The sequence below is a fragment of the Melopsittacus undulatus genome, chromosome 4, assembly GCF_012275295.1.
Source record: "Melopsittacus undulatus isolate bMelUnd1 chromosome 4, bMelUnd1.mat.Z, whole genome shotgun sequence".
In the NCBI taxonomy this organism is placed as follows: Eukaryota; Metazoa; Chordata; class Aves; order Psittaciformes; family Psittaculidae; genus Melopsittacus; species Melopsittacus undulatus.
The window spans coordinates 33,540,920-33,562,570 of NC_047530.1; the positions used below are offsets into that span (position 1 = coordinate 33,540,920).

The 21,651-nt window shown below is 39.8% G+C and overlaps 2 protein-coding genes across 4 annotated transcripts in view; one reads left to right on the forward strand and one right to left on the reverse strand.

The window, feature by feature from the left end:
* TSHR (thyroid stimulating hormone receptor) overlaps positions 1–10,437 on the reverse strand; it is a 49,836-nt gene extending 39,399 nt beyond the window's left edge. For all 3 annotated transcript variants that reach the window (XM_005148861.2, XM_005148860.2, XM_005148859.2), the window contains exon 1: positions 10,244–10,437. In XM_005148861.2, coding sequence (XP_005148918.2) covers positions 10,244–10,413 — 170 coding nt within the window. In that variant the 5' untranslated portion in view covers positions 10,414–10,437. The remainder of the gene's footprint in view (positions 1–10,243) is intronic.
* Positions 10,438–17,814: 7,377 nt separating this feature from the next.
* The window catches only part of CEP128 (centrosomal protein 128), a 56,615-nt gene continuing 52,778 nt past the window's right edge, over positions 17,815–21,651 (forward strand). Inside the window, exons 1-2 of the mRNA XM_034061305.1 lie at positions 17,815–17,899; positions 20,261–20,369. The gene's annotated coding sequence lies outside the window, so the exon portion shown is untranslated. The remainder of the gene's footprint in view (positions 17,900–20,260; positions 20,370–21,651) is intronic.

Consider the following 21,651-nt stretch of genomic DNA (forward strand, 5'->3'; position numbering starts at 1 on the left):
AGGATCTTGGGTGAAATGGAGCTTTCTTTATGACCCAGTGTAGTAAATTTTAAGTTTAATGTTCCTGGACACTCTAAAGAGTTAGTACACATCCTTGTCCCCCAGGAACTAATGAAGTTAGCTCCTTTCAACTCAGACCCATCAGTCAGAAAGGAGATGCCCACCAAAATAGTTTAAAAGACATTATGTTAAAAAATGCAGTTTTCTCCTTACCCATTTAATTAGAGAGTTTCCACAAATCGTAATATAAACTAGGACTATATGAAATTTAATATTCCTGCAGAACCTCTGGGTGGTGAAGTTCCTCTCCCTTCCTCCACAAGGGCTGATGCAACTTGGGGAAAAGCAAAGTCTCTGTCACAACTATAAAGTGAATGAAGGTTAAAAAAATGAAAGTCTAGATCTTAACATAGCATTAGAAAAATAATTCAATTCCTTCAGTTACAAAGAAAAAATTACTGAAGAGCTTCCTCAGAAGCTATTTTCATTGCAATGTTTTGTCGTGCCTGAACATGACTGCATGCATTCAAATAAGGATGAGACAGTTCTGATGGCAATTTTGAAATTCGTGTAATGCAGAAGAAAAGGTTTGTTCCTGATGTAATTCTGAACAAGTGTATCTATACTAATTATGAAATTACAACTCTGAGTAACAGCATTACCTTTTTTCTGGTGGCCAGGAACAAAAATTGGTACCATAGATCCACAAGAGGAGAATTTTGCCCTTTTCCTCCCAAATTATGTCTTCTTTTTCTACCTAACCTTTCTTTCTTCTATTTGCATAAGGTTACAGCATTTTTTGAAGTTTTTTTTTAATGTAGATTTTCTTGATTTCTCTATCAGTCTGACACGTGGATTAAAAAGTTGTTGCAGTACAGAGGCCAGACTCCCAGACTGTGAAAGTGTTTCAGCAGGTCCTGTTTGCACTACAGACTACTTGAACCACATCCTTTTAAAGAACTCTTTGTATGTTTATTTGGGAATAAGGAGGGAATTTGATTAAAGTCTTACTAGCTGAGCAGGGACTATAGAACAGTATGCTTTTAGTTACTAATTTTCTTTACATTTCAAATGTAAATGAAAAAATTTCCTGCTGTTCCATTTGAATAAAAAAGTGGTATCTGGTTCTGTGAGACAAAGAAAGTCTGAGCTCATATGTGACAGAAAGGAAACAGGATTTAAAAACCTCAAAGGTCTTTATAAACAGTCAGAAATACTTTAAATTTAGAAAGATCTCTGAAACCAAACTTTTTTGTACGTATGACAAACACTGAAAGGGCATAGGAAAATGTAAAGAAACACTCATAATAATACTGTTAAGTCCTTCACCAAAAGACTTTTAGAAATAAAACTACACAGGAAGTTACTCCAAAACTGCTTGAATTTCTACTGAAAACACACATGAACAGTAATTTTGGTTTCACATTTGTTTAGCTTAAATGTCTTTCATTATAAATCACAACAGCGGCAAAGCTCTACCTTAGGGAAAAAACACAACCCTATTCCAGAAATGTACATAAATTATATATGTTATTATATGTTACTATATATTATATAGCTTTCTACTGCATACAGATACCCATGTTTGTCTATATCTGTATGCAGTCATATGTTACTTTTGCAGGTAAGAACCATTAATGTTCTGTCCCTGGACAATGCCCACAGTTATAGGATTTTGGTCCATATATTACAGTAATATAGTCAATGGATGAAATAATGAATGTAATATGAATGATTTTTCCTATTTGAGGAGTGTAAGGAATGAGCTGGAATTGACTTGTGGTGATGTCAATGCAAGTTAAGTACAGGTAAGCATGAGAAGTGCAACTGTTATGCAAATGGATGTTCAAACCCTCCCTTTTAACAGGGAATTCAGAGCAGTACTAAAAATCCAATGTCAGTCTTTCAAAGACTTCTTTCTCTGCCTGTCAGATTGTCTGAAATCCTCAGTGATGGACCAGGGAAACTAATAAATGCTGGTACAAAAACCTAGTCAGCATCCATAACATTTTTATTAACAGTAACAAAAGCAATAGTGTACCAGCTGGTATTTCAGATCATACAGCACCTCAGGTTTAGAATATTAGATAAAATGCCAAAGGCGGCAAACATGGTACTGCGATACTGTGCTAAGGCTGATAATACACAAGTAAATAGATCTATGTCTTGAGTCTGATCAATGAGAACACATTTGGCAGTTTCTAAGGTAGTATGTGTTTTTATTATTACTTAGATCTTCCCTAAGAAATAATTTTCACTATTATTTTCCAGCATGTATAAATGTTTATGTAAGGATTTCACATATTAAAACAAATTTATCTCCTCCCAAAGGGGACACTTCGATATACAAGGAGAATTTTTCTTAAGGGGAAAAAAACAGAAAGTCTAGTTCATTCCCAAGATTGTGACAGTTTAGATAAATACACTCCACATAAATTGTTGGTTAAAAATAGGAAGCAAATGAGAAGAGTAAATGAATCAGAGAAATAATTTAGAATTTATACATTCATAAAAAAGGGGATGAACAGTAAGGTAACAACGCTTACTTATGCTAGAAAGTTATTAAGGTAATAATGCTAAGAGCGGACTGTGAAGAATGTCAGAAGGCTCTTATAGGACTGCTTGGCTTGTAAAAATAACTGGTAAATGAAATTGGATGTCAATAGCTGCAAATGATACATGGAGAAATCCATACATAGATACATATAATAAAAGGTACAGATTCTGAGTTCATCATTTCATTCAGGAGCAGATCTTGGCATTATGTTAGATCTTAACATTAGTTCCATGAAAACATTAATTTAGCTCTTAGGAACAGTCAAAAAAAACCCAAGCAAACCCACAGGAAAAAAAAAAATAAAAGAGGGAAGGAGCTCTAATTAACCATACCTATTGGGTAGTTTTGTGATTTTGTCATCCAGAATGTCAGACTAGATGTTCCCATGAGCCCTCTTGGCCTTAAAACCTATGCTTCTACCACTTATTAAGAAGGGAAAACAAATGAAGCAAATAAGCTTCAAGCACCTACCATTTTATTATAACGTGTTTTACCATTATTGTTCATGGACAGTGAATTTTACTTAAACAGCTATTAGAAAGTAGAGTTTTTTAAAATAGCAATAGATTATAAGCCATTCACAACCCAAATATTGTTTTTTGCAATGTAATTAAGATAACATTTTACTGAAATCTTATGAGACCAGTTTCTAAAAGATGTGGTCAAGAAGCTGTGTATCAATCTTTGTGAAGCCAAACCAGTAAACCATAGGTGTTAGTCTCCTGCAATGGATCTGTGTAATTACTGGTTACTCTAAAATCAATTAGGTTAACTCAAAGGGAAGTGTAAGTTTCTTGTATTTTTAGCTACCGATAATAGCTGGTGGCAGGCTATTCAGAAGAAATATCAGGATATAAAAATGTCATGCATTGATGTCAGTTCATTCATCAAGATCACAGCATATCTATGAGCAGCTTACTACAACACCCATATTAAAGGAAGTTAGAAACAGCCTAAACACGGAGCAGCCTACACCTACAGACTGTTTGATGTCATAGTTCCAAGTAAAGGTCCTTTTATGAATTCCTGTATTCTGAAAATTGAGTTTGTTACCACTTTTTTTTTTCCTCCTTCCTTAAACTTGCTGTCAATCCATAAACCAGCTTTCTTTCCTATGTCTAACAGCTAATTTGTCTCAAGTCCTTCTTAAGGTACTTCCTGATATTTTTTTTTTTAAATGAGACTTCAAAAATCAATTCAGAATTTTCTGATTCCTTTGAAGAACTAACGTATCTGTGAGGCAAGATTTCCCTTTATGAAAACCATAGAATCATTTAGATTGCAAAGGAACTTTAAGATGATCAATCATAAAACTAATACTGCCAAGTTCACCACTAAACCATGTTCCTAAGCACCATGGCTACTCAATCTTTTAAATACCCCCAGGGTATTCTGTCCAACAACTGGAAATTTTAAGACATTACCTACAATGGAGACATACTATAAAATTTGGGTACTGTAAATAGTACCTGAATAGAATCATAGAATGGTTTAAGTTGGAAAAGACCTTTAAGATCATTGAGTCCAATTATAAACCTAACACTGCCAAGTCCACCATTAAGCCATGTCCCTCAGTCCTACATCTGCACCTTTAAATAGCTCCAGGGAGGGTGACTAAACCACTTCCCTGAGCAGCCTGTTCCAAGGCTTGACAATCCTTTTGGTGAAAAAAAAAGATTCTTAATATCCAATCTAAACCTTCCCTGGCACAATTTGAAGCGATTTCCTCTTGTCCTATCACTAGTTACTTGGGAGAAGAGATCAATAACCCCCTCACTCCACCCCAACTTTCAGGTAGTTGTAGAGAGTGATAAGGTCTCCCTTGAGCATCCTTTTCCCTAAACAACCCCAGTTCTCTCAGCTGCTCCTTGTAGACTTATTCTCTATACCCTTCACCAGTTTTGTTGCCCTTCTCTTGGCCCGCTCCAGCACCTCAATGTCTCTCTTGTTGTAAGAGGTCCAGAACTGAACAGTTCCCTGAGGAAAACCACTTGTGGCTGGCCACCAACTAGATTTAGCTCCATTCACCACTGCATTTTGGGCCCAGTCATCCAGCTAGTTCTTTACCCAGCAAAGGGTACTCCATCCAATGTGAGAACAGTACACCCAACCCAACCAGATTGATTCCTTTGTATTTTTCACAGTCCTCCAAAGAAGACAGACCTAGCACCATTTAGTTCCCAAGGTGTTCCCTGAAGTACTTTTTATAAAGGAATTATGCTATACTTGTGACCTTTCATTCCATTGTCATCACGGTTGCTTTAAGCTGTAAATTACATACATAATTACAGTGGGTAGGCAGCAATTTAATATATTTTGAACTCTTAGAGAAGTATTATCTGGTTCAGGGTATTAAATTCTATTCAAGTTTTCAATTTGTTTTAAACAAGCTTCAGTTTGCTAGTTTTTCAGACTTACCCTCCTTTGTGTTTTAAAGACTATACTGAGCTTTTATAATATTACAAGTTTGTTTTGTACAAAATATTTTTCCACTGAATTACTTTAAGTTTCCAAAAATCTCCTCATTTATGCATGACTTCTATTTTCTGAAGGATGCCCTAATAGCTTCCTTCAGTTTTCTGTTTAACCATGTCAGTATTTTGCCTGTTCTTTTACATTCTTGGTACTTCATCATTAAAATAGGGATAATAATTATGTGCTTATGTTGCAGGGTTATTTATGAAGATGTATTTATGAGGCTCCATACCTAATTTTGAAGTAATTAAGATTATAAAAAGATGATGATAGAATTACCTGAAGTCAGAATATCTCCGAATTTCAGACAATTCCTAAGACTAACATTTTGGGGAAAATATTTCAAATCAGTTTAATTTATATTCAATCTAAAGTAAAGACATCATCTCCTTCAGCTCTACTTGTACATTCTGTGAACTCAAAATGTTCTAAACTTCTCATTAAGCATATAAAATGTATGCCAGTAAAGCCATCACTACAGGTAAAACTGTTCAGTACACACATATTTTGTTTTCCAGTTCAAAAAAAGTATTTGTGAATATACAAAATATCATTGCTATGATATTTTCAATATCACTTTGTAAATGTGTAAAATATATTATACAATTTCCATATCTCTTTTACCAAAAGCTGACAACAACATGGAGGACTAAACAATCCAGCTGATTTCTCTACACTTTGTTATCCTGGTATTCACATATGCTCATCCTTAATAACAGTAAATATGACATATGTCAGAATCTCTTGCCTCTGCAGGGTGAGCTACTTTGCATTTGTCAAAAAGCAAATACCCTAGAGAAGATGCAGAATTGTAGCTTAATACTTCATGTAAAGTGCATATTCTTAAAGACTGCACTATTTTTGTCTCTATCTATCTGCCAGTTCCACTGTCCTCCTCTAACTCCTTCTTGTCCAGTTTCAACCAAATCTGATTGTAGCAATGTGAAAATAGCACCTGGGTGTAGGATAGAAACCTCATTAGCATCCCTTCTTAGAAGAAATAAAAAAAAAAAAGGCAAAATTCAGCACTCACATGTCTGATCTCAGGAGATGCTGCCTTCTGTACAATATTAAATATATTGGCTTTAGGCAGCAGATGAGAGTGCATTCTCACCCACAGATGAGAGGGAACACAGGAAACTAATGCTGGCTTGCTGTAGAAGGTATCGGGAGGAGATGAGAATATTGTCAGCAAGCTGAAGTGACATAAAACTGACCTGAAAAAGTTGTGACTGCAGCTGCTGATGGGAGGACAATGTGGCATTTTAAACAACAAAAATGAGTTCTTGCATCATCTATTAAACTTGTGGAACTCATTGCCAAAGGATATTATGGAATTTGAAATGGGCTCAAGAGACTACTTAATAAGGCACAAACACAGAACTGTAGAGACACAGAAGAGCGATCCTTTGAGGGCTGCTACAATGACAAAACCACACCTAGTTTAGAAACTTCCTGTAGGTAAAAATAATTGAAAGTGAAATGGAAATGAAGAGTACCACATATGACCTCTATATGTAAATACCTAAGGGAAATAATGAGAAGGGAAATCCTAGAGGCAGGGTACTGCATTAAATGAATTCCCTTGGGCTGATTTGCTATGGCTGTTCTTAAGTGGTATAAGACTTAAACAAGGATATTAAGGATACTGGTGATGGGCAGGGGAGCTGACGTTATTTTAGTAAGCATTTGCAGGTGATGCAGAGCACAAATATGAAAGAAGCAGAATTGTATTAGTTTTATTGTCAAAGGAAAAATAATTAAAAGCAACTAGTAATAGATTCATAAAATGAAAAACATTGGGAAATGTGTTGAGCTGATGCTAGGATAGGAATACCATCTGAATATTTCATCACAATGATCCAAGTATTATGATGTAATTATATCTTTGGACAAAAATTCAGTAGGGTTTTGGTGTAAGTAATTCTTCACAGCCATTAACCCCCAACTTCCTACTGGATTTGCTTGCACTGAAAAGCCAGGCTCTCCCTTGGTATATTCCACCAAACAGGGAGGAGATTATAGCACCAACTGTTGTTCTGCTCCAGCACTTTGCTGGTGAAAGAGGAAAGCACTGCCAGCCAAGAGGCAGGGACAGGAATCCCCTCAGTACCTGCATGTAGTGCCACTGCCACAGCATGAATGAGGAGTGGGGTCAAGGATAGGCAGAGGCAGAAGCAAAGGAGGGCCAGGCAAAATGGTGACAGACCAGGCCAGGGTGTCAGCTGTGCAGAAAGAGGCATGAAAAATATTATAGATGCGACAAAAATATTGATACCTAATTTAATATTTTTTTAATATCGTATTTCCATACCAGTTAGAACTGCTTTCTTACCATATTATTGTATGAATATATAATCCTTAACTCCAGGCAACAAGACAAGGTTTGCCTGTAATTCCTAAAACCTTTTTCTTTGTACTTATTTTGTTTACTCCACAGAAAAGGGGGAAAAAAAAACCTGTATTGTACTGAAAAAAATGAGCATCTCCAGGAACAGTATCTGTGCACTCAAGCATTCTGAATGAGTACCTTCATGAACTATATTTGGACAAATACATTGAAAGCTATTTAAAGCAAATACACTTTTGTGGCCAAAGTTCATGACATTTTAATACTAAAAGAGTTTGGAAATAAGTATTTTTTGCAATTCCTTATAAGTATGGCTTGTTAAAAAAAGGGCTTACACTACTCTCTTAAAGTAGGGTAGGGAAATGTGAACACTCCTGACTGGCTAATCAGAATGAAACCTTAATTGGAGTTTCAAGATCCTGTGCACTGAAAAGAGCTCATAATCTTGAAAAGGTGGCAAAGTGTTCCTAGACTCATCAGTCTTTTAGCTTTACAAGACCTACAAAACTGAATCGCCACATGAGAAAGTTTTAAAATCGGCAGTCTTGAAGTTCATGCATAACCACCAAAAAGCAAAGTTACTTTACATAAAGTAACAAAAGTTGCCGGATTTGGGGAAACCTGTAGAGGGTTTCAACACGTATTGTGCAGATATGCACAGCTACATAATTCACTTCAAAGAAGTGTTTATTTTTCTTAAGGTTAAGAGAAGCTTCAATTATTTTGGAGACTTTTGTCTTTAACTCAGAGCCATTGCCAGTTGTAAGGCAGAAGGATGCAAAACACAATGTAAACAGAGGCACACACCTTACAATCTGTTAGGATAACTCTGCCTTATTTCATCCTCCATGAGCAACTAAGTCAACCTGAAGCATCTGAAAGCACTCTGAACAAAAACCAGATACATGTAATTGTTATGACTCACATGTAACATACGGAGGGAAAGAAAGGTTATTTGCTAAGAGCAAGGAACTACAGAATTAGGTCCAGTCTACCAGGCTTCAGCAATTCAAATAATAACACAGAATGAAAAAGATACACACCTTATCCAGAGAGAAAAATGCAAACTGAAGTAAAAAACAACAAACAAAAAAAGCCTTTTCATTTTTTCTTAGATTTTTTTTTTTTTTGGTAATACAAGCTGTGTTTTCCTTGTTTCCTTAGTCAATTTTCCTGTTTGTTTTCAAATCAGACTATAACAGTGTATGTCCTACCTTTTCTACCACACAGTATAAAATCATAAGTATCATTATCTGGAATTTTTTCTTGTCTTACAATGACTGTGGTAGGGAACACACTTCTTGGAAAGTTTGCAGTGGTCACCCCAGTTGGTACAGATGATTAAAATATGCCCAAAATAAATAGAAAAAATATTTCTCAGCTGTTTTTGTTAATTACTTTTTCAATGGAAATAAGACTTTTCACTGGGTGTTTTTGACTTTTAAAGTGTCTTATAATCCTAGAGCCCCATCACAACAGGCATTTAGAACACTAGAACTCCAGTAGCAGAAGTGCTTTATTTGTGAAGCTGTATCTAGAGAGGTACTGCTCAGCCATCATACCAGAAGTTTTCAATGAAAGTATCCAGTTCTATTATGTGATCTTGTTGTTTGTATTAACTATTTTAAATGCCTATACAAACTATAAATTGACACTGCTTTATTTTCTTGCTTTTCGTGATAGATTTCAAAGACCATACTAGGTTACATATGGTAACATTTCAAATTAAATAAACTGCATGTACAGAAGTATAGTAAGAAACAAAATCCATATAATTTAAAATCTTATCAACTGAAATACTGCAGTTTTTAGTAATAGAAAAGAAAATAAAGGCATGCATAAATAATGGAAACAGCATATTTTTTTCTCTTTTCAGATAAGTGAACAATTTGCTAAGCATTTACTTTCAGGTGTTAAAAAATCTGAGAAGTCCATTCAAATAAGGTCAAATAATGGTTCAATGTTTCAAGTATGAAAGCCCTGAGAATCATTATCAAGACATAAACCAATCACCCTGTTACTGTTTTATCTTGCACTTAAATCAACTGAGTTTGTTTATTTTATTAGAAAGTAATCTATTCACTTTCTAAGTAAGATTCTAAGTACCTTCCCTTGGAGACTAGGAACATTTTGTGCTCTGTGAGGAAAAGTAAAAGCCAGGAGTGCATTAGCTGCATAGTTATAGCTGACTGGTGACATTTCGGTTTCCCTATAACATTTATCTGATATGTCTTTATGGGGCTGACATACAACACAGGATGTATCTTCTGGACTGGCAGTGTGAATCCAGACAAGATATTCTCCAGTGCCTGTAATGGTACACTTAGGTTTGAACTGCTCTGCTCTTTAGCAAGCTCCAAATTTGCTGCTTTATCCCATACTCCACTCTCTTGTTTATCTGAAGTACTCTGTCTCCTAGACAGTATATTGGGATTCTTAGTTCCCATGGATTCTTTTTGTCGGGCTTTGGCAAAGAAGCTGGAATTGCACAGAAACTTTCGTGGAACTGTTTGAAGTGGCACATCCAATTCCTTTTTTTTTTTTTTTAAAGTACAAAATTGTCTTTGATCTCTCCTCTTTTCCCTCACCCGCTAGGAACACAGCACACAGAATCCAGCCTTCTGTTCAGTTTATCCACAAAGAGCCCAGTGACAGATTTTCCTCCATCCTACCCAGAACTTTTAAAGCCCTGTGGATGATCACCTCTTCCTATCTCTATAAGGTTTGAGAGTCACTTTTCCTACACCCCTGACACACACGGAGCCTACACATTGCTGTTCCTACTGTGCCATCTCCTGCTTGCAAAATACGAATACTCACAACCAGCTAGTATTTTCTCTAAACCATCCTAATATACTCACAGGGTCTGGGTATCTTCTGGAAGGCTGGGAATGAAGTGGATGTCCCTGCAGGTGATTTTATAGTCATCCCAGTCGGAACACTCGCAGAAGGCTGAAGGACACCTCTCTGTGCTGTGGCTGCACAGCACCAGCACCAGCAGCAACTGGAAGGCTACCGGGAGGCTTAGCATCTTCTGCCGCCCGTTCCCGCTCTGCCCCTCGATCCTCCGAGGGAAGAGAGGAGACACCAGGGCTGCAGGGGCAAAGCACGCTGCCCTGCCGGGAAAAGCCGCTAGGGAAAGGCGGCACCTTTGCTGAACGACACCGCCTCCTTCCTCAGCGGGGACAGAAAAAGTCTCCCCCAGCCCTGTGCGCCCGCTCCTTCGGGAACGCTCCGGCTCCTCTCCCCGGCTTCCGCTCCCACCCCGCCGGTCATCCCTCCCTCCTTCCCCCGCTGCCGCTCCCCGCTCCTCAGCACCCCTCCCTCGGGGCCCCCCGGGCCTGGGCCCCGGCAGCGGACTGAGCCCAGCGCCCGGAGAGGCAGCGCCGAGCCCAGCCACCCCGCTCGGGACCCGCCACCGGCCGGAAGGTCTCAGACCCCGCGGGGCGCCGGGGCCACCTGCCGAGGACGGCCGGGACTGCGCGGGACTAGCTGGCTCCCAGCCCTGCCCGGGCCACCCGAGCCCAGCCAGAGTGGGCGGCTGGAGCTGCCAGGTAGGGAGCTGAGCACCGGCTCAGTGCTGCAGCGGAACGAGCCCGCCGAGCCGTTTTCAAATGGGGCAGCGTGACGTTACCCGAACACACGAAGCATCTTTGCAGAACGGAGGAGGGCAGGGAGCTGTGTGAGCCCAGTACTAAACTCACTTGTAAAAGCAGTGAAGTTAAAACAGACCTTTACACCGAATAAAAACTCACTAACTGCAAAGTGGATACAAAATGTAAAGCAGATAAAAGAAACCACTGAAAATTCAAGAGAGTAAGTTTGAAAACTGTGTGATAGAAGAGAGCAGAATGAAGACAAGAGAGTAACATTTTCTACATTATCAAAAAAAGATTTCACCAAAGAAAAAATCGAGAAAAAAAATCTAACCTTGCGAGCAAAAAGGTCACTTGAATAATTGTCACTTGAAGTAGCAAACTACTCAGGTCACTGCTATGGACATAGGTTTACAATGGACACGGCACAGAAGTTCCCACAGTGAAGCATTTCTGTGCCTTGACATACATACTAGAACCTGCAAAAATCTGGCTAATACTCACTTAATTCTGTGTTTCTTCATAAACAGAAGAAACTCTTGCTAAAGCCAAATATTTCAAAGTAGTAAGAGGGAAAAGAAGGTATACTATTGTTTAATTCAGTGAAGCCATATAGAAAGTTCTTTAATACTTTGTCTCAATTCCTTTATTTTATTTTTTTTCCCCCAACTAAATGGTGTTTTCTCCTTCCTGCAATTCTTTTGCATGGAATACAACAAGAAAAAATTCAATACCATGTCAACAAAAATATTTGTTACCTTAGGTAGGAGAAACTTGATAAAATAACCTACTCACAGCAAAAAACTAGACCACAACCTGCTTGGATAAATAGTTCCCTTCCAGCTAGATTAGAGTTATTCAAAAGTTATGAGTACAACACATCTGATATGATTTTGATATAGCTCTTCAAAATTAAGCCTTTTCATTAGCATGTGTTTCCTAAATATAATTAATGCCCTTAACATGTCTTTTTAAAATGAGCAAATAATACTATGTCCATAAAAAACCACAATATAGTTCCTGATCTTGCAGACATATGTTAGTGCTTAGATCTTGTAAGTGAGGAATTCCATCAGATAAATTTATTCCGTTGAGAATAGGGGTATCTTTAGTGGTTTCCTGATGAGGGGAGAAGCTGAAGCATTACGTGGAATTCCCTTGGGAATGGTGGCTGTCCTGTGTCCCACATCATCATGTCCTTTTGGGACACTGCTCATTTCTGTAACTCATCCTGCTGCCCCAAAGCCACCACCCATCACAACTCTTTGGTGTCCACACCAATCTGACTAAATAAAAATAAAACCATAGGCAGATCACTGAATTTCAAGGCTGTTGAACAAGAAAGCTGTACACTCCACTGAAGCACAGGCAAGGGAAAATCTGTGACTCAGTGTTGTCAAGTCATAGTGCTCTGTAGCTGTTCATCACTTTGGTCAGTGCTTATGAAGACTTGGCATTGTGTAACTCAGATCAAGTTGCTGGAGGTCACTACCAATGTGTTCAGGCTTGCCTCCTCTCAGTAATGGGATCATGTTCTTTCACAGCCAAGGTCTAAGTGACAGATTTCATGAAGAAGAAAGCCAAAAGCTAGTACAGGTTCTGAGCAAGGAAGAACCATGGAGTAATCAGCCACTTAACAGACTTCACCTAATATGCTATATGTTACAAAATTCAGACAGTGCTATATCTGCCTACCGGGTTTCCCCAGGATACCAAAATGCCCTGCTTGTTTTCTTGTTCTTACTGCCAAAGTATCCAGCCTGTCCTGGGGACACTGTATGCTGTATTAGCAACAGGACATCAAATTCTCAGTTCCTTTTGGCTTTGACAATGAAATATTTTGGTTGACAGGCTCACACCTTACAAAGCCATCTAGCAAAACAAATGTATCACCAAAGGAATCTTCCTTATGGTTCAAGTCTTTTACCTGTCATGAGTCTATTCATTAGAATAGACTCATTAGCTGTCATGAATCTATTCACCTCAGCAGGTACAAATCACAGTTGTTTCGTCCAGCATACATTGCCTAACGCTGTCCAGAGCGTTATCAAAGTCATCAACTTTGAGCAGCAGCATTAAAATCCTCTTCCAGCTAAATTCCTATTTTCTCACAACCAATCTTGATGATCTAATACAACTTGGAGCACAACAGAGAAGTCCTTACATTTCATGACGTCCCAGTTAGAGCGACTATGCTAGGGATGTATAGCCCCTCTTTAATGACAGTACTACTCGGGTGATTTGTTACAACACCTTGTGTGTACTCTTTTACACCCCAACACTCCCCCACTTTTATTCTGACTTCACTGTTATGTTTTATGTATCACTGTGTGTGGAGTAAGCAAAGGAATAATAATTTTATTGGTGGACAGATAAGTAGTTCCAAGATTTAAGTAATTTCAGTGGGTTTTCATAAATCACACTTATTCATTTGGTGTACTAAAGGTATCCTTATGCTACTTACCTTTACTGGGTAAAGACTACCCTGCAATAGCTACTCCATAGTAATTGTGTTTCAGGCTCTTAAACTAGAAGAAGGGTAATTTGTTTCACTGCTCTTTCACTGAGGGCAAAGTATTTTGAGATACATTTTATATAGTAGGAAAAAGAGTATGCATATAGATACTGGCTTTATAGAAGCTTTAGCACGGCAACTGCTCTATGGCAGCAGTGGTATTACAGAAAGTGTTACTGGAAGAAATAAGTATCTATCTTCACATTATTTCCAAAGGATCAAAAAGGGTAACTATAAAAGATCGCAGAATGAAGAAATGGCAAAGCTGATGCTGAAGTAGTAGATCTTCCGAGCAGATGTCAAAATAAATGAGAACTGTGTAATATATGGTTTCTGGGCTTGAACACTGAATGAGAGAAGCAAGAGATTCCTCTTGTTCAAGGCCTGATAGCCTTGAAGGAAACAGGCCAGAATATGTGACTTCAGCCTGGGAAGAGTTCCAGGACTGGATGCACTGCCTTCTGGGCTTCTAGAGCCAGGAACATCAACAGTAGGAATTTGGGGAGAAAGAGGGCTATTGCTACCACATGGTGTTTCCACGGGCACTGGGTTTGCTCCGACAAGTTATGCTCTGAGTGAGATGACATTGTTTACATTGTAGTTTCTAGCATGTTTAAGGAATTTGCTGGCTAGAAGTCTGCAATCACAGTTCAGCTGTTACACTCTGTCAGGGCTTTGCCCTGGCTGACCTGGCCACCATGGGTTTTTCTGGGTAGATTCCGGACCTACATAGAAGGTTATCATTGTCTCTAGTCTTCTCTCCAGTCTTGTTTCCTTGATAGAGCTTGGATCTACATTGTAGTCTTGTCTCCAGGTGTCTCTTGCTCCTTCTGTATGGACACTGGGCCTGATTTGATTCCTTGCCATGCTGGGACTGTCAATATCACCAACCCAATGCTGATGAGATGCTGCAGGACTGTATCCTGTTGGCAAAGTCACTGTCTGTGCTGTGGCCACACTTGGCTCTCAGCTTGCTGTTCCTCCTATAGCAGCCTGTCAGGGCTGAGGGCACTGAAAGGCCTGACTGCCCCTTTCTGACCTCCTCTAGGACCTCTGCCCAACCTGCCCAAAGCCCAGGACTCCATGTCAGCTCCCAAGGCCATCAGTCCTTGCCCCAGCACTACCATATTGAGGCTGGTCTACAGCTCCTTAAGAGTCCTGCCCTGCCTGGCCATGTGGCCTGATTAATTCAGGTTTCACACTCATCTTGGCACAGCCTTGGCTCATCCCAGTCCCTAGGGAGGTGCCCAGTGCCCAGGTTTGGTGTTGCCCCTGGCTCCCTGGACTGCCCAGCTCCTGGCTGTGCTGGCAGGATGGAATGGGCTGTCAGGTCCTGCTGTGGTTCCAGGGGGTTTCCATGTGGCCCCTGCTGCCTGGCCCCGAGGGAGCTGCCAGCCTTGCAGTGCCAACGTCTGGCTTCTCCTAGACAGCTTCTGGTCCTTCTGTTCAACATTTTCCTGAACAGGCTGGCAGATGGTGGAATGAAAAGTATGTTTGTAAAGCTACAGATAACCGCAGGCTAGGGAGGTCTGTGAACTCTAGAATTTAAATTCAGAAGAGAAAAACACAAGTAGCTACATGCATTAAGACACACCCTGCACAGCAGAAAAATTGGAATACTGTGCAAATTATTTAACTTTGCGTTTATGGAGTTGTCTGGAATACTTTATCTGTCAAGAAAGAAACAGACAAACAGGGTTATTCACAGGACAGTAAGGAAAACAGGAGGTTTAGGAACATGACCTGTATTGAAGGAATGATGGAACACAGTTGCTTACCTTAGTCAAGACTGGAAGCATTTCAGGCTGTAAAAATGAACAATAATCAGTAGTTCTGACCATATAAATTCTGAAGTGTGATAGCATCTAGCAGCTTAGTGTGACGAGCAACTTTCCTCCCCATGTGGAATGTTAATAAATGCTACTTTTTTATATACTAAAAATTATTAATGTATTAAAAGTATTACTAACGTGTATATACACATTAATAAATATAATTCTATGAACAGACATTCAAAATCCTGTATGCATTGAGGACAGAGAAATGAAACAGTTTTAATTAATGAATGTGGCTTATGCTTGGATCTTAATAAGCAAATAGGAAAGAAAAATCAGTAGTAAATCTGCAGAATGTTGCAGATTTATTTTCCCCTGGTGCTTCTTCAAAGACCCTGCATGTTCCCATTAATTTAAACATGGCAAAAATTGAGAAGTATACTTTTCCACTTTCACTCCCTCTAGTGACTGCCACAGTTGTTCATCCTAGTATCTATCTCAAGCACTGCAAGGCTCAGAATTCCATTGTTTCGGGAGTGATTTAAAAAAAAATAACATTATTCTTATCTGCCAAATTTGCTATGGTATCTCAGGTATCTGCACTGCTTATGTGGTTTATACACAAATCAGATAAAATGCAACAGGTTCTAACAAGGAATTAGTTCCTAATTAGTGTTCCACATAAACTCCTCAAGGGACTACTAGATATCAACAGTTAAATCTTGTAATATCTGTATGAGGAAGTGTTCAAACTGGGAAAACAATTCAATAAAGATTAGAATAACAACATAGTTTGGTTATTTTTTTCCTGATTAATTAACAAGTTTAGCCATTCCAGACACTTGTAAGATATGGCAGTTCCTACATGTTTCTATTTCAGGATCTGAAATAATTCTGGTCAAGAAAAAATCTACATTAGACACACTACTTTGACACAGCACCACTCATCAGATCAATTGTTTGAATAGTGGCATGAAAAAATGTTATTCTAGGTTCTTGAAGATTCATGTCTATGTAACCAATTTATCTTCAAGAGCAGGTAGCTATGAAGTTTTATGGGTATGGAACCTTAAGGAACTCTTGTGCTTCTCTTTTTGCTTTATTTCATGAAAAAGCCATGAAAAAGCTGTTAAAATTGAAATACTCAGTGGGCTGAAAACTAAATATGACGTACTGCTGTGTGAAGCCTTGTAAAGTCTGAGGTTGTCATTTCTAAGAGAGCTCAGAGAGAACACTAACATAAAGCTATCCTTTGAACTTGCAAATAGTTAAGGTAAGAACTATGAAAGCTTCTTCCAGGCAGGTGTGTTTGTGACAAGGATTACAGAATCACAGAACGCTTGAGATTGACCCCTGGTAGTCAACTGCCCACTGCTCAAGCAGGGCCACCTAAATTCTGTTGCCTAGAGCTGTGTCCAGATGGCTTTTCTCTGTTCCCAAGGACGGAGATTCCACAATCTCTTCGTGCAAGCTGTGCCAGCATTTGGTCACCCTCACAATTAAAAAGTATTTCCTTATGGTCAAACAGAAGTTCCTGTTCAATTTATGCCCATTGCCTCTTGTCCGGTCACTGGACAGTACCTTTTTTGTACCTTCAGGTATTCATACACATTGATGAGATTCCCCAAGCCTTTTCTTCTCCAGGCTAGAGGGCCCCAGCTGCATTAACTTTTCCACATGAGAGAAATGTATCAGTCCTTTAATCATAGTTTCCCACAGCATCTTAGTAGCTCCCTCAGCATGTATGGGTGCATCCCACCAGGCCCCATGGACTTATGTATGTTGTTTATTTAAGTACTCTAAACAGATCCTCTTCTACCAAGTGAGTTCTTCCTTTCTTCAAATTTCCCTCCGGTTTTCTTGCTCCAGTAGAAAACTACAGGGAGTGTGATCAGATTGTTAACGGCTGCCCATAGATGCAGAGGAATCACCGCCCCTGAAGTGTTAAGGAACAGTGTAGATGAGGCCCTCAGTGACATGGTTTAGTGGTGGACTTGTCAGTCCTGGGGTAATGACTTGATGATCTTAAAGGTCTTTTCCAACCTAGCTGCTTCTATGATTCTAAGTAATTTCACCCCTTTTCTCAGCAGTACCAGCAGGTGCCTAGTCTTCTCACGTACACACCTGCTTTGCCAGAGCAATAGTTTTTGTTTCTGCTTTTCACGCATGCTTAGCTGCAATTTGTGTAAAACGCTAATGTATTTTGTAAACGTTTACCTTTTAAAAACTATTACAAACACCAGAGCCCGAGAGACACCTCCCGCCTCCCGGCCGCGGCCTCTGACAGACCAACAACCGCCCCGCCGGGCGGGGCCTGGCTTCCGTTACTGCTCCTGCGGCAGCGCGCCTCTGACTCGGTGAGCGTCCCTGCCGCAAAGGCTCTTGGGAGTTTAAGTCCTCCGCGCCTTCTTTCCCTTGGTATTGTTGTCGCTAGCGAACTACCTGTCCCACAGAGCTTTGCGGGGAGGGGGCCTGGCGCCCGGAAGGAGGTGCTGGCAGTTGGTGGCAGGGCGGCTAGTTCAAGTTGCCATGGCGGCGAAGTGAAGCGGTATGTGGAGCCCTTGGGCGTGCTCAGGGAAATGGTCAGCTTCTCCTTGGGGAGCTGTCGCTGCCTCCTGTAGCTGCTGTGTGGTGAGGGCTGGGGGTGTGGTGAGGGCTGGGGGTGTGGGGAGGGCTGAGGGTGTGAGGAGGGCTGAGGGTGTGAGGAGGGCTGAGGGTGTGAGGAGGGCTGAGTCGAGGGCTGCGGCTAGAGCGGCTGCGGAAACGTGCTGTGCTGCCGCTGGGAACTGGTAGGGTGCGGAGGTGAGCGGCCCTGGCAGCCGCGTCAGCCGGGAGCCGCGGCGGGAGGCCCAGGGCGTGCCGGCCGCGGGGTTGCAGCCCATGGGCCTGAGGGAGCCGCGGCCGTCGGCGTGCCCAGCGCTGTCCTGGGCTTGTCTAGCTGCCCCTCGGGCTTTCACGGCTCTGTCTGGGGCAAAAGATTCTGGAGGCCCGCAGAGATGAGGTCAAGTGTTGGTGAAGTTCGATACGTGCACGGCGTAGGGAGGACTTGCAGAGGGAGTTGGTTAGTTAGCTGGTGTATAGTATGAAGGAACTGTTTTCTGTGTCGTGATGCCGAAGAGGGCTGGGAACGTGGTGTCACAAATAGACAATAAAGTATAGGACCGGTGCCTGCTAGCATGATGGTGAACTGTCACCATGTCGGAACATCTTCCTGTGTTTTGGAAACTTCTCCTAGCTCAATTGGAAGCTCTTAAGGCCAGGACCTTTCAGGTGTCAGATCCCTTTCTAGAATGGCTATTGAATGTTTTTGTCATGCTTAGTCTTATCAGTAAGGCTTCAAACATGCCTTTAGTACTAAGTTAGTTACCTAGTGATAGATTTGTCTGCGTGGAGCTAAACAAATAAAAACACTTGAAGTAATCAGGTTGCCTATACTCAGTTTATCTTTTGTTTACTTGAGCTGGAGAACTTGCAGTTGAGACTGTTACTTGTACGTGTTTGCTTTATGCTGCAGATCTCTTAACAAGACAGTCCACAGTGAAACTGAAACATTCTGTTTCCTACAGTGAAGGAAAATACTGAGTACTAGTGTTTTTCCTGAGTTCAAGAAATTATAAGTTATAATCTGTTTGGGTACACTGAACTAGTAAAAGACAAACGACTCTCACTGTCAAGTAGATTGTATGATCATGTGCTGAAATCAGTCTTGGTTTTTGTAAAAAGTGATAATAGGCACTTTTTTTATTTAAATTAATAGGCATATGTACATATAGAGTATTTGTACAAGTTTCTACATATATTATTATTTTTTTTAAATGTAAAATGAAATTTTTATAATTCCTTAAAAAAAGAGGATGTTGCTTTATACGAAACAAAACTTCAACTTAAAAGTACTTGTGGTTTCTCTTATGTTGCTCATACGAACAAAGAGGAATGCTACTTAACATACCTATAAATAGGAAGTTTTCTTCAGGCAAAGTGTCTTTATGTGTCTAGTGTTTTCTTTCATTTTTACCTTGTTTACAAGCCTTTCTCCAGTGCTTTGGCTACCAAGTATCTTACTGAGCCTATTTTTGGACAGCTGAAAACAAAACCATTAATATTTTCTTTTGTGAATCTTCATTTCCCTTTTGTTTTCTCCAGTGTCACAGCTTTTCAGTAGTTTGGGCTGTTATGCTTAATACAATTCTAAGAATGATGTTTTGAGAAAATAAGTCAGCTGCTGCTTTTCCTTAATTTCTATCAGTGCCTATCTCTTTGTTGTCATACTTGTCTGTTTAACAAATTTGTTTCCTTGTTAACATATCCATGGATATCAACGGATAAATTGCCCTTTTTTTCTTAGTGTGTTTTATTTTTCCTGCATATTTACGTTGATTAGGCTATAACTTCCAAGCTTTCTTTCACTGCTTTGTAAGAAGCAGCATTTGTCTTTTTCCGTAATATCTCCAATTCTTGAGTCATTAAGATAATGGTTTTTAGGTTTGCTTCAGATATTTAGTTACTTGGGGCTATTTGTCTTAGTTGGCCCTGGCCATTCTGTAGCAAGTAGTGTGAGGTAAAGGGGAGTGCTTCTGCAGACCAGAACAACTAATAAAACTCTGATGTCCCCAGTGTATGTCTGGGGGGAGAATTTGCTTTGGGCTATGGTCTTATCTGGGTACTGAACTTAGAAATAGTGAGAGTGCATCTTTCGATTTATTTCTGTCCTAACTGGTTCTGCCTCTTGCATCTTGGCACTGCTTCATGGTGTGAACAAACATAATAACTGAGGAACAGTTGGAAGATCTGCTTCAAAAGTACATGCTGCTGACTTGAACCAGAAAGGCTAGTGTAAATGTAGTCTGAGTGTCTGAAGATGCTTTGGGAATATTGTGCAAGTCAGAGACTGTTCAGTTAAAATCTGGATTCAACATTGATAACTTTATTTTTCTGTCTAGTTTTCAAGATACTAATGGCAGATTCATCCAGTGATTCAGACAACTTTCTTAGGGCTCGAATAGGAAGGCGGCCACCTTTGAGAGCATCCCACAGCAGAGATCAGAACTATGGTGTGGAAGAAGTTACAGAGAAGATCCATACTTTAGCAAGTACATTACAGGTTGTTTACAAAATATGGTTTTAAAGTATTTATAAAATTTGCATTTTTGTAACATAAGCGTGAAATTTTAATTTCTGAAGTTGTGGAAAATACTGTAGTGATGGGAAATGTTGCTTTCTGTGCAGACCAGAAAGGTTTTGGGGAATTTTTTATATTACCTTTGAGCTGAAAGTATGTGGTTTGTTACACTTACATACAGCTGTTATTTAAGACAAGTAATAGCATTGTTAGAAGTAATTACCTATTTGATAATACTGTATATGAAATTTGCCAAGTGAATAATGCCAAATAAAAATTGTCATATTCTCAAAAAAGGCATTACATTTTGTAGCAGAAAATTCCAGCCCCATCTTTGTTGTCTTGCACTGTTTAAAATTGCCCAATTCATGATAAAGTACATATGTAGGCATTTAATTCCCTCATGATAGAGCTTACAATTAAAATATTTTATATGCATGGAATATCACAATAAGAAGCAGTATTTGTAAACTTGCAAGAGATCCATACCTAAATAGGAGAAAACATTCGTCTAATTCCTGCTGCTTCAGTGGAGGCACTGGAGGAAATACGTGAATCTGTATTGCAAGTGGAAGCTCGAGGCATTTAGTTATCTTGATGCCATTTATTGCTTGAGAAGTCATTGCCATTCTTCTCCAGCTGACAATTCTGCATACCTAGAGTAAGTGAAACTTATAAAACTTTAATTTGAAGCTGTGGCCTTACTGTAACTGATAATGACCTTTTTGTGAGTTTATGTTTTTTATTTATTTATTTATTTATCATTCCCTTTGCCATGTTCTATCTTAGAATCATAGAATCATGGAATAGTTAAGAGTTGAAAAGGATCCCAAGACCATCTAGTTCCAAACCCCTGCCATGAGCAGGGGCACCTCACACTAAACTATGTTACCCAAGGCTCTGTCCAACCTGGCCTTGAACCCTGCCGGGGATGGAGCATTCACAACTTCCCTGGACAACCCATTCCAGTGCCTCACCACCCTCAGTAAAGGACTTCTTCCTTATGTACAATCTAAATTTCCCCTGTTGAAGTTTGAACCCATTACCCCTTATCCTATCACTGCAGTCTCTAATGAAGAGTCCCTCCCCAGCATCCCTGTAGGCCCCTTCAGATACTGGAAGGCTGCTAGGAGGTCTTCATACAGCCTTCTCCAACTTTCTCAGCCTGTCTTCATACAGGAGGTGCTCTAGTCCCCTGATCACACTCGTAGCCCTCCTCTGGACTTGTTCCAACAGTTCTATGTCCTTTTTATGCTGAAGACAC